The sequence below is a fragment of the Brugia malayi genome (genome assembly GCF_000002995.4).
Source record: "Brugia malayi strain FR3 genome assembly, contig: Bm_v4_Chr1_scaffold_001, whole genome shotgun sequence".
Taxonomy (NCBI): domain Eukaryota; kingdom Metazoa; phylum Nematoda; class Chromadorea; order Rhabditida; family Onchocercidae; genus Brugia; species Brugia malayi.
Window position 1 is genome coordinate 47,730 of NW_025062475.1, and position 22,564 is coordinate 70,293.

General features: G+C 26.5%; 4 protein-coding genes across 5 annotated transcripts; 1 reads left to right on the forward strand and 3 right to left on the reverse strand.

The window, feature by feature from the left end:
* Nucleotides 1-30: 30 nt before the first annotated feature.
* Nucleotides 31-4,294, forward strand: Bm720 (Protein kinase domain containing protein; the record flags this gene model as incomplete). 2 transcript variants are annotated; one of them, XM_043076052.1, is made up of 12 exons in its annotated part: nucleotides 31-139; nucleotides 317-387; nucleotides 745-849; nucleotides 1,011-1,044; nucleotides 1,526-1,710; nucleotides 1,964-2,059; nucleotides 2,229-2,399; nucleotides 2,732-2,821; nucleotides 3,346-3,438; nucleotides 3,562-3,644; nucleotides 3,906-3,928; nucleotides 4,149-4,294. In XM_043076052.1, the coding sequence occupies 12 exons, from the start codon at nucleotides 31-33 to the stop codon at nucleotides 4,292-4,294; spliced, it is 1,206 nt and encodes a 401-aa protein (XP_042931986.1). The 2 variants fall into 2 exon arrangements, with proteins under 2 accessions (XP_042931986.1, XP_042931987.1); XM_043076053.1 differs by lacking the exon at nucleotides 4,149-4,294 and having other exon boundaries at nucleotides 3,906-4,014.
* Nucleotides 4,295-5,073: 779 nt separating this feature from the next.
* Nucleotides 5,074-6,340, reverse strand: Bm4120 (ribosomal RNA methyltransferase, putative; the record flags this gene model as incomplete). Its single annotated transcript, XM_001895349.2, has 4 exons — nucleotides 5,074-5,324; nucleotides 5,574-5,712; nucleotides 5,802-5,914; nucleotides 6,127-6,340. The coding sequence occupies 4 exons, from the start codon at nucleotides 6,338-6,340 to the stop codon at nucleotides 5,074-5,076; spliced, it is 717 nt and encodes a 238-aa protein (XP_001895384.1).
* Nucleotides 6,341-7,128: 788 nt separating this feature from the next.
* Bm4121 (Hypothetical UPF0195 protein F45G2.10 in chromosome III, putative) lies at nucleotides 7,129-8,201 on the reverse strand (the record flags this gene model as incomplete). Its single annotated transcript, XM_001895348.2, has 4 exons — nucleotides 7,129-7,275; nucleotides 7,466-7,564; nucleotides 7,673-7,775; nucleotides 8,065-8,201. 4 exons carry the CDS (start codon nucleotides 8,199-8,201, stop codon nucleotides 7,129-7,131), a joined length of 486 nt encoding a protein of 161 aa, XP_001895383.1.
* A 3,091-nt stretch (nucleotides 8,202-11,292) lies between these two features.
* On the reverse strand, nucleotides 11,293-21,326 carry Bma-unc-71 (conserved hypothetical protein,hypothetical protein; the record flags this gene model as incomplete). The annotated part of the gene is made up of 23 exons (XM_001895347.2): nucleotides 11,293-11,572; nucleotides 11,714-11,812; nucleotides 11,901-12,072; nucleotides 12,296-12,481; nucleotides 12,594-12,802; nucleotides 12,919-13,026; nucleotides 13,129-13,225; nucleotides 13,617-13,761; nucleotides 13,875-14,031; nucleotides 14,340-14,559; nucleotides 14,818-15,010; nucleotides 15,290-15,454; nucleotides 15,839-15,947; nucleotides 16,976-17,112; nucleotides 17,230-17,336; nucleotides 17,542-17,686; nucleotides 19,033-19,104; nucleotides 19,195-19,263; nucleotides 19,413-19,572; nucleotides 19,770-19,885; nucleotides 20,503-20,635; nucleotides 20,737-20,857; nucleotides 21,248-21,326. 23 exons carry the CDS (start codon nucleotides 21,324-21,326, stop codon nucleotides 11,293-11,295), a joined length of 3,279 nt encoding a protein of 1,092 aa, XP_001895382.2.
* Between the last annotated feature and the right edge of the window lie 1,238 nt (nucleotides 21,327-22,564).

Consider the following 22,564-nt stretch of genomic DNA (forward strand, 5'->3'; position numbering starts at 1 on the left):
TTAGAGTCATTTCTAGATGTTTTCAAGCTGATGGATGGTCGCTTTAAACAAATTAGCGATTTCTATATTATTAATTCATCAAAAATTACATTTAGTAAAGATAAAGTTGGGACCGGAAACTTTGCTGATGTATATAAAGGTGTTGATTAACCTTGCATTTCAGCTTATAACTGCTAATTGCTACAGTTTAGACAAAGAAAGGCTTTTGTTATTAAAAATTTTGTTTCATGATATTAAACTTGTCTGTTTGCTTGGTTTGATTTCATAAAACATCAATTTTTAATATAAGCAGCCGTAGATTTGAAATGATTGTTAGGAACGTATCGCAGAGGCAACGAAAAAATATTGGTAGCGGTGAAAATTGTTCGAGTTGGTGGCGGTAATGTGGTATTCTTTTGTCTCAAGTTTTTTCTGTTACCTTCTAAATCCCTTAACAAAGTTTCATTTTTCATCCTACTAAATAAAGCTATAATTTTGGGATTTCGGCGCAAATAATCAACATAGATTATTAAGCCATTGCTCTCCTTTTATACATTTAGCATTTAATTATTACTTAAATTTGCTTACGTGAACAGATACTGCTAATTGACATGATCAGATATATGATAATATGATAAGTGATATTAAATTCGTTTTCTTAACATTTAAACAATTATAGAAATAAATTATATTATTTATGATGTAATTAATTAATTTGTGTTAGAATTTAAAGTTCGTCTATAAATTAAAAAGTTATACTGATAGGATACCGAATTACGCTGCTTATCAGAATTGACGAACGAAGCAATAATTATGTCATTGCATCATCATCGATGTGTTATTGAATTCTACGGCATTTCATCCGATAAGGTTTTCGCAGAGTTTTTGGAAATTATTTCAAGATTTTATGAAAGTTAACTAATTAAGGAAGTCAGTGAATGTATTAGAGAAAATAGAAGCACTGTATGCTTCTTCAATTTTAATTTGCTAGTTGTTAAATTTTCACTTATAATTGATTTCATCACTGTCAGATTCCAATGATTTTGATGGAGTATTGTGCAGGTGGTTCGTTGGAATTACATCTGCAAAAATTTAAAGAGCGAATTTCAACTGCAGGCACAATTCTTTCACATAATAAAGCGGAAAATGTTGAGAGAGAACGGAAAATTATTATTATTGTCAATTATTATTATTATATATTAATTATTATTATTAATTATCATTACTATTAATTGCTATCGTCATCAATTATTTTTAGTATTAATTACTATCATTATCAATTATTATCAGTATAAGTTATTATTGCTACAAATTATTATTATTATTTGTTCATTAATTTATCGCTCATAACACTCTAGATTTGCTTATTTTATTCACTTCATCCTTTATTTTATTTTATTTATTTTTTTTTTTTAAAAAATCTTACATTATCAGATCAATTCTTTTTTTTTCAACAAATAGTAAAGATATCTTATCAGGTGTTTATCATTTGAATAATCTTTTATGATACATTTACCAGTTATTCAATTGCTAGGAAATATTTCAGAAAGAGTTACATATATGTTTCAAATCTCAGATGGTATGCGCTATTTGGAAAGGAAAAGATGTGTTCATCGAGATTTAGCGACACGAAATGTGCTTATATCCAGTACAGGATGCTTAAAAATCAGTGATTTTGGATTAAGTTTTAGTCCTGCTATTCAAATGCCAAAAGATTTGAGTCATACACATGTGAGAAGTTAATTAATACGCAATTTATAAAATTCAAAATTACAATTTTAGTTTTTTTTTCTTTTTTTTAATGAATTTTTATAATAATCCTTTTAATATTACACTTTTTGAGAGATATAAAAGAATGTTGAAGTAAGAATAGCATGCTTTATTCACTTAAAAATTTTCATAACTTCAGATTATTTCAGATATTTTTGATAATAATTCTCTTTTTTTTTCTTTTTCCTTTTTCCTTTTTTTTTTTTTTTTGAAGGTTCCAATTCGTTGGATGGCTCCAGAAACATTAACTCGTACACCAATTTATTCATCAAAATCAGATATTTGGTCATTTGGTATTGTTATATTTGAAGTAAGCAAAATTTATAATATTAATGCAAAATTTGCAAGTAGTATTGAATGTAAAAACTTAAATATATATATATAAGAGATAAGAATTGAGAAATGCTTATGAGAATTTAAAATAGTGCAATTTTTTTTTGCAACCTGTTATACTACTTTTTTTTGTTGTTGTTATTTAGATATTTAATTGTGGAGGGAAACCATGGCCAGAGAAACCGGTAAAATGGATTGCAACAAAAATTCGAAAAGGTATAACACCTGAAATGCCACGACGAATGCCACGTCTTATTAGAGAAATAGCTAGTGCTTGCTTCCAATTTGAACCAGATAAAAGGCCTACCTTTAGACAGGTTATTATAAAATTAATCACTACCATACTTACTATTAATAATAGTAGTTAATATTCGAGAGATATTCTCGAGAGAAAAATGTAGTATTTTGCTTAGAAAGAAATTTTAAGTATTAAGTATAAGAAAATATTGAAGGTTCTAGAATATTTGTGTAGAAGCAATAACACATAGTAATATTTGAGTTAAAAAACTAAAATTGAAACAACTTTATGAATTTTAAAATTAATTCAAAGAAGAATTAATAAAGTTTTGAAAAATTTTTTAACAATTGTTGATATCCTATCAAAAGGTTTTCTCTTTCATTATAGCAATTAATGATAAGAGAATTACAGGTGAATGGTTGGATTCTTTTGGTACAAGGTATACGTTTCCCACCATTACCTCCTTCTACACTATCAGTGGCACAATTAAAAAATGTTAAAGTAAACATTTCCTCATGTTTTGTTACTAAGTCAACTAATTAATTAATTAATTAATTGCAATAATTTAATTTAGAATTATTTCCTTCCACTCATTATCTATTAATTGGCATAGAATTATGTTTTAAAAATTAAAAAAAAAAAAAAAAAGTGTATGCATTGCTTATGAATCAAAAATTTGGTGGCATAAATTTTTAATAAATTATTGATATTTCAAAATGTAAAAAAAAAAAAAAGAATTCAAAGTATTGATCAACATAATAAGATATTATTATTGAATTACGAAAACAAGTGCTAATTAGATTTTCTTCTTCAGAATTGATTAGATAATCATTGAAATTTAATAGTATCGTATTATTTATTCATTAATTAAGATTGCTGTGACTATTTTTAATATGAATGATGATATTGATTTTAATAATGATCATTAATTATCATTATTTTAATTGTAATTTATTATCATAATTTGCATAATGAATGCTTTTTACTGAATATTTGAAATTGAAATTATAAAATTTTCATTGCAGCCAGTAAAATTTGTGGAAAAAGATCCGGAAGCAATTGCGATAGAATTCGATGATGTGAAAAGCGAGCAGCAACAACCTGATATTGATAACGCAGTAAGCAAAAACTATAAAATTAATTAAATGTATTCTAAGTATACTTCTAGTTAGGCCTTTTTTTTTCACAGTTGAACTTTGAACTTATCATTAATTAATTTAAAAATTATCTATCAATTGAAGGAGCCAAAAATGATACAAAAGCCCGAAATAAAAGAAGCTACTCCTGAAGTGAATAAAAATGCATTTACAGAGGATCAAGAGAAGTATGCCATTTATAATTTTATTGTTACTAATATTTTAAGTTAACAATTACTTTTCAAAACATTTTTTGCAGAAATTTAAATTTTATTGGAAAATGTTTTATGGAAAAGAAAATATAAAAAATGGCAATTTGAAGATTCAATTAGAAATATAAATTTAGAGTTGAAATTTTAAAAAATAACAAAAAGATGCTTAAATGAATAATAAAGTCGAATGTATTGTACCAGAATGTATTTTTGAAAACTAATTTTTAAAAATTACAGCTTGCGAACACAAAAACAAGAAGGTATTCTTCATTTCTTATTTTTTATATCAAATTGTTACAATTTTGTATTAGTTAATTGCGAGCAATTTTATCTGTTATATCATTGATCATATCTGATCGATGGTGATAATAGATAATGATTCTTATCATTCTTTCTAGCATTTTCAACTTAATAAAATTTTCACATAGCACTTTAGCCATTAAATAAAAATAAATTTAATAAAAACTTTATTTCTGGTAGAATCGAAAAAGGTGGCAGTTACGGAATCAGATGATGATGATGACGATGATGAATGTCTCAGAGATGCTAAAAAGAGATTAGAAAAAAAGAATAACAAAGTAAATTTATCCTTACAACTTATGAAAGAGATTTGTTGCAAGAATTGATTAAACAAAATAATTGCACACAATAAATTTTAGGGAAAAAGTTTCAAATATTAAAAAAAGCTTCAAATAGTTCGAAAACAAAAAACAAAAAGAAAACACCTTGAGTTATACTTCAACTCAAAAAAAAAAAGAATAACAGCAAACTTTACAATACAGTAGACGATAGGATTCTCACAGTTGAATTTACTGCCACTTTAAAAAAAAAAAAAATTAAACTGCTTTGAGTGAAATATTTTGTTTCAGGGTCCCGGTCAAAATCAATAATACTATTTTAGATTCATGAGAATTGTTTCTTATTCGGATACATTCTCATTTATTATCATCCTATAAATTTGTTATTGTAAAAGATGCTTTTTGAGTATATTTCTTGCTATTAAACATCCAATATCATCATGGTACAGTAATTCATGGGCTAGAAGGAAATTTTTATTTGCTGAATTCCTCTTTCTTCCGTGTAAAATTCAATCTGATTTTCTCATCATAAAAATTAAGAGTAAATATTATCAATAAAAATGCAATAAATAAACAAAATTCCTAACTTACATTTTTTTCCAAACAAATTGCAAACTTTCATGCAGGAAGCAATTTCTCGAACTATTCAAAGCCTAATGGGCTGAATAGCGACAAGATAGCTAATGAAGAATTTAATGCGATGTTTCTACAATAAATGTATGAAACTTTTTTAGAATGCTTAGTTGAAGAAATCATTATATCTAAGAATCAAGGTGATTATTAGTGAGCAAAACATTGTAAATATCAACTGTTTATGACAATTTTCTCTACAATAGTTTTTTCATTGCTAACAAATATATTTCTGCACTATGATCACGACTAGCTTTAGGTTTCACGGTGTACACGTTTCTAAAATCTTGCTTAAGGCGTTCAATAAATTCTTCTCGCCTTGGTCCATCCCATATTTTGCAAAGAAATGTTCCATTTTTCACTAGAGGAATTACCGACTTTCTCACACTAAGTTCTAGTACTGTTGCACAAAGTGATAAAATCCGTTCATGGTCAATTCCTCCATCACCTAAAACAATTTTAAAATAAACATAATGAAACAATGTGAATTTATGGAAAAAAAAATCTTTTAAATCCCTTATTTCATTGGTACTACAAATATTCAATATTATCGCTCAATCATATCCTTCACCTTCTTCAACTATTCTCAACAATCAAAAAGAAATAGATCAAAGAAATCAAAAGTGAAGTCAACCAGGAAAAAAAATTATTTTAGTAATTGCTCCTGTTTAATACTGAATGTTAAAAGATTCATTACCAGTAGGATTTGGAGCCATATCACTGATTACAACATCAACAGATCTTCCGTTCAGAATTTGCTTTATATTTTCGTGTGTTTTTTGAGCAGTAATATCGGACAAATCCAAAAAATTAACACCCGAAATTGGTAATATCGGCTGAAAAAAAAGTGTGCCTATATCAGTTATCATCGTATGAGTTCAAATCTAAACATTTGCCAACAGTAGAAAAAAAAAAAACTAAATACCTGCAAATCAATGCCCAAAATAAGAGCATTATCATATACGTTTGGTTGTACAATATCAGCAACTACCTGACACCACGATCCAGGAGCTGCTCCAACATCAACAACTACCATACCTAAATAGCGGAATAAATTCAAGAAAAAGAAAAAGGTTAACATTATGACAGAGAAATCTTATGAGAAATCAATGAAAGGAGGAATTATAATTCCTTTTAATTCTTCTATATACTTTAAACAATTAGCTTTCCTTTCCTTCATTCATCTCTTTTCTTTTCATTCAGTTGCTAGATCTATCACTGATCTTAAGTACATCTAGAATTAAACTTACCAGGCTTAATAATTTTATACTTTTCGTTGATTTCTAGTAGCTTATAGGCACTTCGAGCTCGATATGAATGTTCACGAGCCTTCTTGGAGAATTCATCAGACCACTGCTTATGTAAATATTTCAAAGTAGCTGTCGATTTTTTACCCTTGGAGAAACAACGCACCGGAAGCCATAACGTGATTAGTTCTGCCTTCAGTTTGATATTGAAAAACATTATCAACGACACATCATCACCTGAATTACAATGAAATCTGATTAAATTTATACCTGTCCAAAAACACCTTCTATCATTATTGCATTTGATTATTGATAGAGTGCATCTCGCAGTCAGCATATGAGATTTTTGGAACAAGCTAATGATTCGAACCAAAAAATCCCAGAAAACATAACTCTACGCAACATTCACTCACCATCCTATAGGGCTTAGCAGAGCACAATTTTAGATATCAATGTGCTATCAGTTTTTATTATGACCACAGAATAATAAATATTAACAGTAGATAATATTACCTTCTAAATGAAAGCTGATAAAATATTGGCTGTTTCAAAGAATACTTCCTTCAGTGGGATGGAAAGGATAGGATTTAATATCATTATTAAAGAAAGAAAACTATGTCTCGTCCTTTTGACTACCTTTGTGTAACAGATTGGTATCGACCTCCAAAATACTTAAGTGATAATGTGCAGATGAGTCATCACATATGAAATATCACAAAAACCCCAGGTTAATTTTATAAATGCAGATTTTGGATTTTATCTTCACCTTAATCACAAGTGTAAAATTGTTAGCGCATTAAGTTTTTATAAAAATTTGTTTTTAAAGTACAAATAAATGTCATCAATACCAAATACTTTCAATTTCTTGAAAAAACAAATTTGTAAAAAATATTAGATTCAAGCAAATTTGAAGATTATACAACTCGCCTACATTTTCTGAGGTTCACAACAATGTAAAAAAGAAATATGTACATAAACAAATAGTTGCAGCATAATAAGACATTTCTAGAAATCCTTCGGTGTCAAGCACTGATTAACAGCATGCAGCAAATCAGGATTTTCAAGTGCAGCCGCCACTCTTTCCTTGTCTGCTAACTGCTTATTTATTGCATCTGCGGACATATGAGTACCAGCCATTATTCTCACTATTAACTGCAATAGTCAAAAAGTTAATCACACACATTGTCAGGTGATATGTTTGATTTGCACGGATCTATTTAAGAAACATTTTTGCAGTATTTTTAAACTCAAATGATTAGTTTTAGATAATTTTTCTTTAAAAAGTGCATAAATTAGAGCTGATGACGACATACAAAAATTAAACATTCGGAAATTATTTTACCTTCACACTAGGATGCACAGACCGTTGCAATTTTGTTCTTATTGTTAGGCCAATCAATGTTGCCATTGAACAGTGTGGTATTGTAGGAACGTATTCAACCTGCCAAAAAGACCATCAGTTGACAAAGTTTAAAAAGAAGGATAGAAAAGCTAACACTTAAAAAAAAAAAAAAAAAAAAAAAAAACCGAGCAAAAACCTCATTATTACATTAACAATCATCTCGTCATTATCTTTGTCAACCACAATGAGTTCTTCTTGAACGACATTCAGTTGTTCAAGCGTAAGAGGATGTTCCGGATCATTGATATCTCTGGAACAACACGACCTGTTACAACAAGAAGAAGAATATGGTAACAAATAACTCTACTAACTAGAATGCAATTTTTACAAATTTACAAACACCAACTGATGAATTTACAAACAATCCAATACTATTAAGTCAGTGCTGAATGGTTCCAGTTCACAAGCTGAAAATGTCAGGTGTCAGTTTGTCTGAAATTTCTCGAGAAAAAAATTCAAAACATCGCAATGTAAAGCCACAACTATAGCAAATTTCGTAAATTATATAATTTCGCAAAAAAAAAAAAAAAAAATGTAACCTTATATAGTCAAAGATTTCCTGAGCATCGATTGGATCAATAATGTTTGGATTCAACTCTGAATCAGATAATTTCTTAACACGAGACTTCGTGCTATACACTGTCGGTGTTGCATTTTCTAACTTACTGGGTACCATTAAAATTTCGTTTTATCCGTCGATTAGCTTGTTTGGATAATCATAAGTTTTCTGAAACACTCATCTTACATTGAAAATAATTGCGCGTTCAAAATAGACGTATCAGTTTAATGTTGAGTAATTAAGCAAACACTAACATTACAATTAGTCCTCGAAGGTCAACAAATCCCACCATCTATTTCTGATATTCTTAACATAATAAATGAAATGAGAGACTGGAAGAACTAAAAATATTAAGCTGAGAATAATCGGTCATTGAGAAGTGTAAATAAATTATGGAGAGGATGCAATTAGTTATTTTGCTTAAAATTTAATTATTTTATTTATTACCTATTTAATTTGAACTACTTAGAATTCTAAAAAGCTAAAAAATATGTTGAAATTCAAAGAATTAAAATGCAAACTATTATATTAATGAGGATAGAAAACAGATTAAAACAAGTTGAAAAAGATGCTAAGACAATAATACCCCACGGGAAACACTTTGGGCAAATTTCGTCATGAAAAAACCATACCCGAAAAATACCAATAGAATGTAGCTAATGAACTGCACCAATGTGAAAACTGAAATCTCATTTGCTAATTTCTTTCTTTTTTCCTTATTTCAGGAATTACTTCAGGAATCATTTTCAGGAGCTGAAACCGTATGCTGAAAATAGACTTAACTAATTTATGATTGGTATTCAAATTTTGAATTATGAGATTATATAATAGAGAAGAAAATAAAAAAAAAAATTATGATAATATTTAGCTATAGAAAAATGAATTTATGTTAAAATTAAAATGAAAATTTAAAATTATTACAGTTTCATTAAATATTAAATAAAATGATATCAAAATTAATCATAATTAGAAATAAAAATATATGATAGTTAGTGTTATTTTCTATTTCCTAAATTAACATTAAATTATCAATTTTGATTAGCAATGATACTTTCTTCTATTTGTTTTAAATGAAATAAATTAGCATTACACATCAATTTCACATTAATCATATCATCTCTTAATGAATTAAATTAATTAACACTAAAATTTCTTAATGAAGTGAATTAAATTAATTAGAATTTAAAGTTTACTTCTCATTAACACACACACACACACATCGTTATTTAATGATAAAAGAATTAACTAATAGTTGTTTATTTTTTTTTATTTCATTTTTAATTTTTTTTTTTTTTAAATATAAATTTACTTTAGATAAATTTTTTTTTTCCTGCTTTCTTAGCTTTATCATCAAGTATAGCTATGCAATATTATTAATTCTTTTTTTTTTTTTTTATTCTCATAACTATTTTAATATAATGCTTCTTGAGAAATGATTGAAATGGCAATGGCAAAAAATTACAATTTAAAAAAAGTAATACATACATATATATCAAACTTTCAATTCTTTCATTTCAATATTTCACAAAAAAAAAATTCCCTTTTAGTATTTCAAATTTTTTTCCTACTTATATTACAAATTCATTTTTCATTTCGTTTTTCTTTCTTATATGCATATTGTAAATGATAAAATAATCTTTTCTTTTAACATTTTCACATCTTCTAAAAATGTGCTAAGAAATGATTTAAATCAAATAAATTGTTCAAAAATTCTCTTTCATTTTAGTTTTTAATTGCATATATTTTAATTTCTTTTTTCATACTTACAGGTATATTGTAAATATCAGCCAAGAGTTTACTTAATTTCACTCAATTATTTGTAATTTAACACTTTTGAAAAGAAATAATAATTATATCATATATGGATGTTTATTATGTTTCATGGAAATCTATGAAAAAAATAGTTTTATAAAAAAAAAAAAATTAATATTTTGAAAATTTAATAAATATATTTTTTTCCTCTCTCTTCCTCTACCTCTCATTTTTATTGCATTATTTTTATTAAATTCATGCTTACACTTTTTTAAATATTAAATTTTTATGTGCTTTAAATAACAGCGAAATTTCAAATGATAAATTTGACATTTCAGCTAATATTGCTTATCATTCATTATCACTGCTTCTTTTTCACTCAATCATACGACATTCACTGAGCATAAAGACAGTATTATATCGTGAAATAAATTCAACTGATAAAAATTCAGAAATATGTACAAAACTGTAACAGAGATTCAAATTGAAAGACTATTTCAACAACAAAATATGAAAATATTGGCGAGTAGGGTGGAAAAAAAAAGTGCTTAATTATGCAAATTATTGGATAGTTAAAAGAGAGGCAGTGAATTTGATTTATGAGATATGATATGAAAAGAGCAATAATAGAAATGAAATATCAGGATAATTAACAAACAAAAAGAAAATCAGTGTTTGAGGAAAGAAATTGAAGAGACCATTCAGAAATAATAATTCCCGAGAATATCTACTTCTAGTAGAAGCAACACTTCTAAACTTTTTTATCTGATAAAAAAAAAAAAAAAAAAAAAGCAGATAATAGCAATAATAAGTTAAAATTTAAAGAGCACTTTTTTTTTTTTCTTTTTGCTGATATGTTTACAGTTGCCATTGTTAATTCAGTTACATCCAATTTTTTTGTTTGAAAGTTTTTCAAAAATTCCGTCCTAACTTCACTATGTAATTCTAAATTTAACTTCAACTATTCTCTCTAACACATTTTTTTTAATGTTAAAATGCCTTTCTTTTTTTTAAAAAAATATAACATTAGATAATTGCAAAAAAAAAAAAAAAAAAACTTCATTCAAGGATAAGTATTTGGAAAAACTACTATTGAACTTGATGACAGTGCAGTAGAAAGTATCATTTTAATTACAACTAATAAAAAGTGTACCTCATATCAAAGAGATTGAAATCATGAAAGAGGTAGAAAATACGAGACACATATATATAAGTACAAAAAATTGTGCTAAAATACATTCAATTAACAAATTTTTGAGATAAACAAAAAACAAACTTTGTAGAAGACAGAGATCAATCATACCTCACCGTTCTAAACTACCTAAAAAGCAGTATTTCAACAATTCAACAATTCTCAATTTATGTATAATTTTTAATCAGGAATTCACAAAAGGAATGATCTGAATCTATTGAAATACTGCCAAAATCATCAATACAGAACAAAATTCAATAAAGGTCATACTTCCAATCTGAATGAATCATTAAACAATGAATGTTGACTTTGACCGTGAGGATTTACATGTCTAGCGCTTCTTTCGCTCATTTCCATTTCAGTAATTGATTGACATTCCTGAAACAATGTACTATGTCCATTCAACATTGCTTCATTTGAGAAGCAAGCTGAACCACTACTACCATTGCGAGCACTATCCAATCTTTCATCACCTCCTGTATTTCGTTCTTTAGTATGAAGTGACCTTGTAAAACTCGGCTCTAAACCGTTCGGTAACGATATGCTGTAATTATATTTTATAATTTTATAGTTTCATAGTTAATTTAAAATGTTCAATAGGTTAATTTTAGACGAGTACAGATAGTTTTTCATTCTACATTTTCTTTTTTTAATATTGCAATTAAAAAAAAAAAACTATTAATACTTTGTTTCCTGAGGTTCATAGCCTCTGCTTGATTCTGTATTAGAACCTAAATCTCCATGTTCCACATGATCTGCTTCTACTGCACTCAGTTCTGCATCACTGAAAAATAAATAAATAAAATAAAACAGTACTGCACGTTCAATTAAATAATGAAAAAGATAGTATAAACCATTTGAATAATATAAACCTAGAAATTTCGTCATTATGTTGCAATTGTCTCAACAACATTCCAATATTGTTAAGCTTTAGTGGAGCTGGAGTCATTCTATTGTTGACTGAAGTCTGTGATGAGGTTGGACTTAATTCAACACTTGCACCTGATACACCTTCAACGTAACGTGCGCCATAGCGTCCTATTGCTACAAAAAAAAAAAAATATTTTTCTGAAAAATTTATTTTTTATTTTTTAAAATAGCCCATTAGAGGAATTTTAAACTTTTCCACTAAAAACAATCAACAATATCAATAGACATCTATGACTTTTTAATGTGTTTATAAGTTCATTTTAACAGATAATGTTGATACAGTATGCATTATTTAATCACTAATTTTCATATTTATATAATATCAATAAAAACTAACCAATTTCCGAATCTGTCGCATAACCGCTTCGATTTCGTTCACAACGTGATGGAAGCGCTACAGATGAACAACGTATTGTTGGTGAGGAACTTATCATTTCTGGACATGTCTCATGATATAATACACCATCACAATAATAACTATTATTACCAGGTATATCTCTTTTTAATAAAGTTGTTGTTGTACCTAAAAAAATGAACTATAATTCATTATCATTCACATATGCATATATATATATATATATATATATATATATATATGAACTATTATTCAATATTAACTTCTTGAAAAATTGTACCATTTAGCATTGTTGTAACAATATCCTCTCTTTGATCATATTCCATACAATTTCTACTCATTATTAATGCACCGTTATTTTCATGACCTACACTTGCAGATTCATGTGATTTCACAGATACTGAACTATCTCGTTCATCATTTGCCTCATTGATTCGTTGTAATGCATCATAAACATGCTTGTCTTTTTTTCGTTTTCTTTTTTCCTCACTAAAAATCATATACTATTATCAAAAGAAAAAGAAAAAGAAAGCTTAAAACGCTATCTTCAATAAGTTCAAATAAAATCTTTTCAAATCGATGAAATGCAAAAGAAGAAAGCTAACCGATAGCTTGGCATACTACCAAATTTTATCGCTCGCTGTGTATTTTCTGGAAGACTTTCGTTTAACTTTTCATCTGCTGGTGACGAAAATTCAATTTCACTTTGTCGTCTAAAAACAAAACAAAAAAAAATATATTATATATTTTATTTCTTGATTACTGAATAGTAATCTTTTGGAAGAACAAAAAAAAAAAAAAAGAGAAAAACTTACCGGTAGCAAAATAAGAGACAAATTAAAAGTAGCAGAAGTAATATGCCAACAACAAGAAGAATAATAAGTAGAGATGTAGTATTCAACGTATGGCCACCTAAAATCAAAAAATGAATTAAGTAATATAAATTGAAATAAAATTTACCATTGATCGGAAAAATTTACTTGAATTTAGACTAGAATCCTAACTACTCAATAGAGCAAAAAAATTTCAGGTATGCAATAAATATACAAAAATACACAGAGATTGCACTACCTGATGTACTGATTCAAATTTGATAAATTTACAGAAGAAATTCCCTTCTTGTGGCATTAATAATTGTCACATTTATTAGTTAGAATAAAATAGTCTTAATGAAAATGAATTGGAAAATTTATTACAGTATGTGATAAGAGAAAGGATTAAAATTAATTCTCGATCGAACTAATCGCATTAGCAAACTCATAAGGATCGTTAAAGTCACAAAAGAATAAATGAAATAATTTACCTGCAAATGATGGAATGAAAATGTCACTGAAATGCGAAACATCTGATGGTGCAATAGTTGTAGAATGTGTAATATTTGTTTTGGTATCACATGCTGTACCCATCCAACCATTATAACATAAACATCGTCTTGTAGTTGTACAATCCTAACATTGTTAAAATCAATTTTTCTACCAAAATTTAAATTAAGAAATTTGAATCACCATTTTGATAAATAATAATAATAATAATTTAAATAGAGAAAGTCTAAAAAATTTACCCCATGTCCCGAACATTGATAAGCAAGATTATTGCTTGGACAGTGCACAGGTGGTGAAACTTGAACAAGTGGTGAACAAATTCCTTGAACACAAACTTTTCCGGAACCACAACTGCTTCCGTCCATAACCATACCAATATCAAGATTTGTAACCATTCTAAACAAATATCTACTAAATATTAAAAATGAATATTTTTGGTGCATTTGCTTTATTTATTACAAATAAATTTTTTTTTTAGAAAAAAACTCTTTTGCCTTTCGTATTTTTTTAAATGCGGAATATTAACAAAAGATTGAAAGTAGTAATATTACTTCTTTTATTTATATATCCGAAAATGAGATCTTTTAAAAAAAAATATCATTGAGATAATTAACCTATTTTTTGAGTAATTGATTCAATTTTAATGAATTTTAAAAATTTTTAAAAGATTGAAAATGTTTTTGAAATTGCATGCAATCACATACTTGCATTGTATTTGTTTGGTTTCATGTAGGAATTGAAGATTAAATGAATTAAACTTCAAATCCAATGGAGTTTGAGAACCTCCACGACAGTGTAACGTTCCACAATGTACATTTTCCACTGCACATTTCCTAAATATCCCATCACGATCTGTGCCACAATTTCCATACTCAAGACCAAGTCCATTACGTTCATAACAATGTTCATCTGCTGTTGCTGCATCTAAAAATACTCAATTTCACTCTTTAGCTTTTTTTCTTTTTTTTAAATAAAGAATGTTTATTAATTTTTCAATTATAAACAATGTTTAATTAAATGAAGCAATCTCGCACTTTCATACTAACAATTTCGTTTTTAAGCAAATAAACACAAAGATATCATCTAATAAAACAGTAACACTAGTAATTTAATTTCTTTAAATTCATAATTTTTATTCCCATCTTTTCTTTCAAGAACAAAAAAAAAAAGGAAGAAATTTACCTGAACCCCAAAGATCACGACATTGCTGTTCAACATCTGAACAGTTACCTTTCCAGCACTGTCCACTAATACCACATACAGTACCATCAATTAGATATCCATCTTCTGGACAATCACCATCATCACCGGTGCATACCTCAGCAACATCACATACAGATCTTGCTGGTCTACATACATGTCCTATTGGCCGTAACTATAATATATTTAACAAATTTCTTTCTAAAAAAAAAAAAAAAATCTTCAGTAAATATAGCAATATATGAAAGCAAATCTACCATAATAAATCGGTCATTCAAAGCAGATGGTTTTATGCATAATTTGCATAATTTCATATTGAAAATATTTCCATATTAATATCTGTTTGAAGAAGATTATAATGTCAGCTATTGAATCAACTACTTAATAAATGTATTTATTAGATTACTAATTGTTTAAACAAACATTTTGAAAAATCATTAAATGAAAAGCTTACTTGACAACGATGACAACATGCCTGATGTGATGCGCAATGAGCATGAGCTCGAAGTGTACATGTCAATGGATCACAGCATGGATCAAAGCACTGATCTCGCATTCCACAATCACATTCCTCCTCACCATCAATAATACCATTACCACACTGTTGTAATGTTGATGCCTATTAAAATGATCACAAATTAAAAAAAAAAATAAACAATCATGTAAAAAAGAGTAGCAAAATTTCATAATAAAATAATAAACAAGTAATACAAATCGTTCATGATTTTATCCTTTAACTCTTTTCTTTTTCCTTAACTCTATATCTTTATGCTATTCGAAATTTTTTGATTATCTGTTTAAAATAATCAATAAAATTATCTAATGATAAAGTTGAAAAAGGCTAAACAACCTTCTCATAGTTAGTATATTCAGCAGAAGAGTAAACTATTATAACAAGGAGCGAAATGAATTAAATTAATTACAGTTTTAAAAATTATATCAAAGATATGTTTGCAATTATAGCTGATGATGTAAATATCTAAATAAAACAATAAATATTTACTTGCAATGGTTTATTCAACAAACATTGCAAATGACCAGATTGTAATACGCTATGCATTCTTGCAATACTGCATTTCGAAAATTGCCACAAAAATGGTGATCCAATATTCCTGAAAATAACTTCCCAAAATTAATAATGATTACAACAAATTTTTCATTTTATCTTTAAATCTTTTATTTTATTTTATCTTTCAGCATATTTATTATAATCATTTATTGCTTTCAAAAAAAATTTTTTCCATTTCATTTATCATTACCTATCGTATTTCGAGTATCACACAAATTTTGCTTCATTATGCTGCTCTCTTCTCAATAAGCAATTCAAAACTAATGTTCATTCATTCATTCATTCATTTTCTCACAGCATTAATTTAGTATTACTACTTTTATCACCTTCATTTAGCTACCTTCTCAGTTTATAACCAATGAGAGTATATTTGTGCTATCTTTATAACATATCATCAATGTTTGATGATTCTTCATTTTCAACTTAATTTTATCTCATTCATTTCAAATCTTTTCCTTCATTGGAAAAATCTGTCATCTCACAATTTAAATGAAAATTTTTACAACAGCTTCATTTCATGATAATTCAACCACCAGTCAACAAACAATCTTTGAGAGTTGTCAGATAGCAGCAATGAGCTGTCGTAATCTGATGAATCGTCCTTTATGATACATAAGACAGCATTGAAGATTTTGTTATCTGATTGAAGCATTCTCTAGGGATGTTAGTAGGATATATCCCATATTACTCAATTCGTAATGGTCACTAAAACGGATGGGCACACATTTATACACCCATCATAAATTATTCATATAAAGATTTATCACCATTTTCCAATTCTAATTTTTACTCATCCAATAGGATGCATATTGACTCATCAAATGAAAGATTTTTATCAAACTAGAGAAGAATTTTCTTTTCTTTTTCTTTCTTTTTTTTTTTCCATATCTCTTTTCATTATTTAAAGTTTTGGATTACTGTAGAGTGAGAAAGCATAAGGAATATTTGAAGAGTTTTATGTGGAAAATAAACAAAAGATTTAATCATTATCTGAATAAATTTCAGGTGTAATTTTTTGCTCCTAATCAATGAGATATTAGTTAATTAGTTACTTAAGTCAGACTTACTTACCCTGCTTGTTTATGCATAATGCATTTATTCATGAAATCGCATGAGCAATCTGGAGAATCATGATCCATTCCCATAATGTGAGCCAGATTATGAGCAATTAACTGACCGGTATCATGTGCTGTATATGTATCCACAGCCTTAAGTTAATTTCAATAATATTATTTCTTAAGAGCAGTTAAACTTAATTAACAAAAAAAAAAAAAAAATTACGAAAAATATAGCTTCAATTCAAAATTCAGTTTTAAAAATTTTACCATAACTAAACCAGTTGCACGCGGTGAACAAATACTTCCAGAAGTGCTCGTCATTACTTCATCTTTGACAAATTTTGTTGATGTAAACATCAGACAAGAATCTTTGACTAAAGATAATAAATACTGATATTCACATTCATATATAACAAATGCAATATTTAAATTAAAAAAAAAAAATCATTCATAAAAGAAATAAATTAAATTACATCTTATTTAGATTTAAGTTTGAATGAATGTTTAATTCTAAGATATTTACGTATTGTTTAGATTGAGGTTCGAGAGATATTCTATATTAAAATTGAAAAAACTAACCAATATGATAAACATGATCAGTGACATACTCCACAACATTGCTTAATGTCCTCTCAATATCTTCATGATAATTAATTCGTGATTTATCCATCCATTCTTCCAAATAAACAACACTCAATCGAATATTTAAATCACGTGAAAACATCTGTAGCAAATATAAATATGAATAAAAACTAGAATATCTCTAATTAACATATTTTTAGAATCAGGTAAATAATATCCAAGATTGAATATTGATAAAAAGCATATTCATTGATTAAAACAAGAAAAGAAACTTTCATGCTGCTCTATAGAAGCAATTACAATAGTATAAAAGTTGAAAAGATTAGTGGTGTCTCTTCTTCTTTCTCTTAGCCCCCTAATAAATTGATAATGGTAAATGAAAAAAGTGAAAATTTGATAATTTCAAAATCAGTCGGTGCCCTTCAAAGACTGATTCTAACTGCTTTACAATAATTGAGAAAATGCATAAATTAGCAATGCGGCAAAAAAAAAAGAGCAAAAAAAAACGGAAAAGGACAATTAACCCTATAGAATGAAATGGAATATAGCCGTAAGTCCCTCTTAAAAAAAAAAAAAAAAAAAAAACACATGAAAAAAAAAAAAGAAAAGAATCAAAGAATGGATGAGAAAGAGAAGAGCAAAAAGGAAGGAAAAGAGTCCTTTCAAGATACCGCTTTAAATTAGTGAGAAATTGTCTGATAGATGATTGAACAGATGGTCATTTCCTCTCAAATATACACCAAAGTTGGAAAATTTGTCTTACAAATTGATATTTTTGATATATATATATATCATATAATAATCATAATAATAGTAATAACAATATAAAAGTAATAAAAATGATGATAATAGTAGTAGTAAAAGAGATTACTCTTTTTTTTTTTTTTGTTGTTGTAATTATTAAATCAAAGCAATGGTAATATACAACAAGTGGTTTTAACTAGTGATGAATTCATTAACTAATGAGAGATGTATAATTTGCTCATTTTAGAGTATTAATTTAATCCACATTAATAGGAAAAATTTTGCTAGTATTACGATAATTGAATGACACTGATAATTAGCATCGAACAGAGTGTGCGGAAACTAATTTCGAATTTTATTATCAACACCACATGTGCAAATTCATTTGTTCTTCACTTGTTATGACAATCATTAAATGATAATTAAACTGAGACATAAACTTAAATTTATTTAATGATTATCAATGATTATTTAAAAAGTATCATGAGAGATATGCTTCAACCCAATTAGTTTTCTCACTGATGTCCAATTTGGATAAAAACAAAAAGAGAAAAACGCATGTTTTTAAAATGTATATTTGCAGAAAATTTCTGAGACAAAAAATTTTCCAATCAGTGGCAAATTTCATTTGTCAATCACTTCCTGTCAATCTAACAAATAAAAGGTGGCACTTAAATTTTATCGATACATAGATCATTTTGGGTCACTGGCAACATAATAAATCTGCAATTGTTAAAAACTTACATAGTCGGCTATATTGATAGCTTCCAACATAAAAGCAGTTCCTTCTTCTTCATTTAAATCGTGTTTTTTCATCTGCAACATATTTGTAGAAAGAAACCTTATTTAAGTTTTTTGATAAAACTTTCTACTTAAAAACAACACACTTAATAGAGAAAAACTTACAAAAGAGTAATCACCAATTACAGCTAATTCGACGAATTTTGTTTGTTTCGTAACGTCACGCTTCGAAAACTAAAACATTATTGAAATTAAAATAAATTTAAGTAATAATAATCTAATCTAAAAAAAAAAAAACAAAAAAACAAAATTTAAAGTCAATTTTATCCTAAAATTTCAAGGACATAAAAAATTCAAAAAAAAAACTTTAAAAGAAAAAAAACCTTTTGAAATTGCTTTGAACCTTCTCCAACTTGACTACCACATGAAGCAGATTGGGACCATTTTGTTCGATATAACACATGCGGATGACGACGACCTCGATCACCACCATCTAAAGGCCATATGCCATAAGCTGAACCATTATCGAAAGCAATTACACCACTGAAATCAAAAAAAAAAACTGTTGTTGAAAATTTTGCAACAATGATATTAAAATTTTCCCTCCTTTTTCTCTTCACTACTTCTCTTTCACTAATCCTTCTTCCCTCTATATAGCAAAAATTTCACTCCAAAATTGGAAATAATTCATAAAACATTAAACTTGTAAGAAGTATACAATGCAATAATAGAAATTTTACCGCAAGCCATTACATGTTGATAATGCCACAAATGATGTCTCTTCACCATTTACAGTGCCCTGATAGTAGCAATTTTCAATTCGTCTATGAATCGGAATCTTTTCACTATTATCAAGCTGAAAGAACAACAATTTTACAATTCTGTCACATATTAATTAGAAAATAATTCTCTTTCAGTGTTTTTTTTTTTCTTTTTTTTTAAATTTAATTTTAATTTTACATTCTGAATAATAAGAATTTAAAATAGAGAATAAAAATATTCGCTGAATCTCAGCAAGCAATATTGTTTTCTTTTTTTTTTTTTTTTTAGTAAAACCACCTGTTTTGTTGTTTTTGCACTTTCTCTCTATCACCTTTATAGTCTATAATTTATTAAACTTAACAATTTTATTTCAATTAAAACATATCTTTGCTAGAAATGTTTACATAGTAAATGATTAGTGCATAAAGAAAAAAACAAAAACAAACGAACAAACAATTATTAGTGTTTAGCAATTAATATTAAAAAAAAAAGAAAAAAAAAAACAAATATTAATTAAAAGAATTTAAAAAAGTGTAATTATGCATTTCAATTGACTGTAATGTATTACACATTTTACATTTTAATGAAAAAATTAGAGCAAATAGAAAAACATTCAACAAGTCATCTATCATTGAAGAAGATGAACATATCGCTTTACAATTACTTTTTTTTAAAAAAAAAAAGTGATAATAGGATTTGCTTTGAACTTACTTTCCGAAAATCAGTTCCATTGATGAATAATAATTCATTAAGACCCAGTAGCAATTTTAAACGATTCACAGCAGTACTACGAATAACAATGGTAACTTGCTTATAATGAACACTTCCATTTAAATAATGATTCCTGAAATAGCATTTTGCATTCATTTCATATGAGAAATTCAAAAAGCAAAATGTAAAATTGAAAAATAAACTATTCAACAGAGAAAAGATAAAAACACTGACCTCGTATCAATACCGATACGATCATTCTTATCTCGAATTTGAAATGGATGAACTACCTCAAATTCACCTTCTGCAAGTCTATTAATAAAATCCTTATTGGTAGCAAGATGTCGAAGTTGATCTGCAAAAATATAAATTTATTATACAAAAAAAAAGAAAAGAAAAAAAAAATTAGAACAAAGATATTCGACAGATTAATTTTTAAAAACGGAGAAACTGCTATGAATTATTGATAATTTAAATTAAAGTAATAAAAAAACATAGTATTTCAATGCAATCACAATCAAATTTAATATTTCTACTTTAGTTAACTTATACGCTAATCATTAATAGAAGAAATTAGCTAAATACCTATGGAAAATTTAACAAAATTCTAGCAAAAAAAAAAAAAAAAATATGAACATACTTCAAAAATTATGATCCTATTAATTGAGTACTTTTATTAAATGCTTCTAATATTGACAGAAAAACAAGAACAAAAAGAAAAATAAAAAAAAAAAAAAAAACAAACCTTTCGAACCAGCAACTATGAAATTAATATGAAATATTATTATTAAAAAAAAGCAATAGCATATCTTCAGAAACATCATAATATAATTCAGTAGAGATAATTAACTTCATAAACGATCGCCAAATTTGATAGCTTTTATGGATATACTGATCCAGCATTGCTTTTCATAAAACATAAAAGATCATTCGTTTTCTCTCATCTTTTCACTCATATTCCACAACAACTGAAACATTTGATATTTTAGAAAAGATAATTGTTAAAAAAATAACAGATCTGCAATATCTCTAAACAATAATAATAATAATAACAATAAAACTTATTTAATTACTAATTAAGAGTTTAAAAGCAAATTAATTTTTAAAATTCAAAATAGCTAAATCAAATTCTATAATATTAAAAAAGTTTTGATCAGAGATCCAGAAATCATATATGATTTATAATCAATGATTGAATAATACAAGTATAGTATCAGTGAAAAAAAAAAAAAAAAAAAGTAAATAAATTTGAAGGAATGATATTATAAACATTAAAATATAACTTCTCCTTAGAATTTAACTTTTATGAAGTAGAAAAAAAAAACTTAAATATATTATATTTCAAATATTTTAGTAAATAAAATCAGTATTAAACCTAAAAAGATGTTTTTTCTTTTTTTTTTTTGGTAAGCACAGGTAAAATTACACTATTTTAATAATAATGATGAAATGAAACTTGAATCTAATTACTATTTAAGATTAAAAATAAATTAATTTTTAAATACTTTCTTTAAAAAATAATATGATTTCACTTTTTTTTTTTTTTTTTTAAAAAAAATTCTTAACTAATGTTTATGCAGTTAAGTAAAACGGAAAAGAATGTAGGAATGCAAGTACTTAAGAAGTTTTCCTTTTTTAAAGTTTTTTTTTTTTTTTTATTTAAAAGCACTTTTAAAAGTTTTTGTCTTAAGAAGTTTTATAAATGATTAAGTGAAGGAATTTTTTTCACATAAAAAGATGCAAAATGAAATGAAAGTTCAAAAAATTATAATAGACATAGAAGGAGGAAAAAAAAAAGAGAAAACAAACGTTTAAATTTAAATTCACTAATCCAAAAAAAAAAAAAAAAAACATTGCTAAACTTTTAAATTCACTAATTTAATATTTGAATTCAAATAAATTGCAGCCAGAAAAATATTATTGCAAGTGTTAGCAGTGAAATTTATAAATTCAGTTTAATTTATAATTTTAACTGCTAAATTATTCCAAAAATTATAATTCGAATAGCTTTTAAAAAAAAACAAAAAAAAAAAACAAAAAGAGTGAATCACCTAGCAGACAG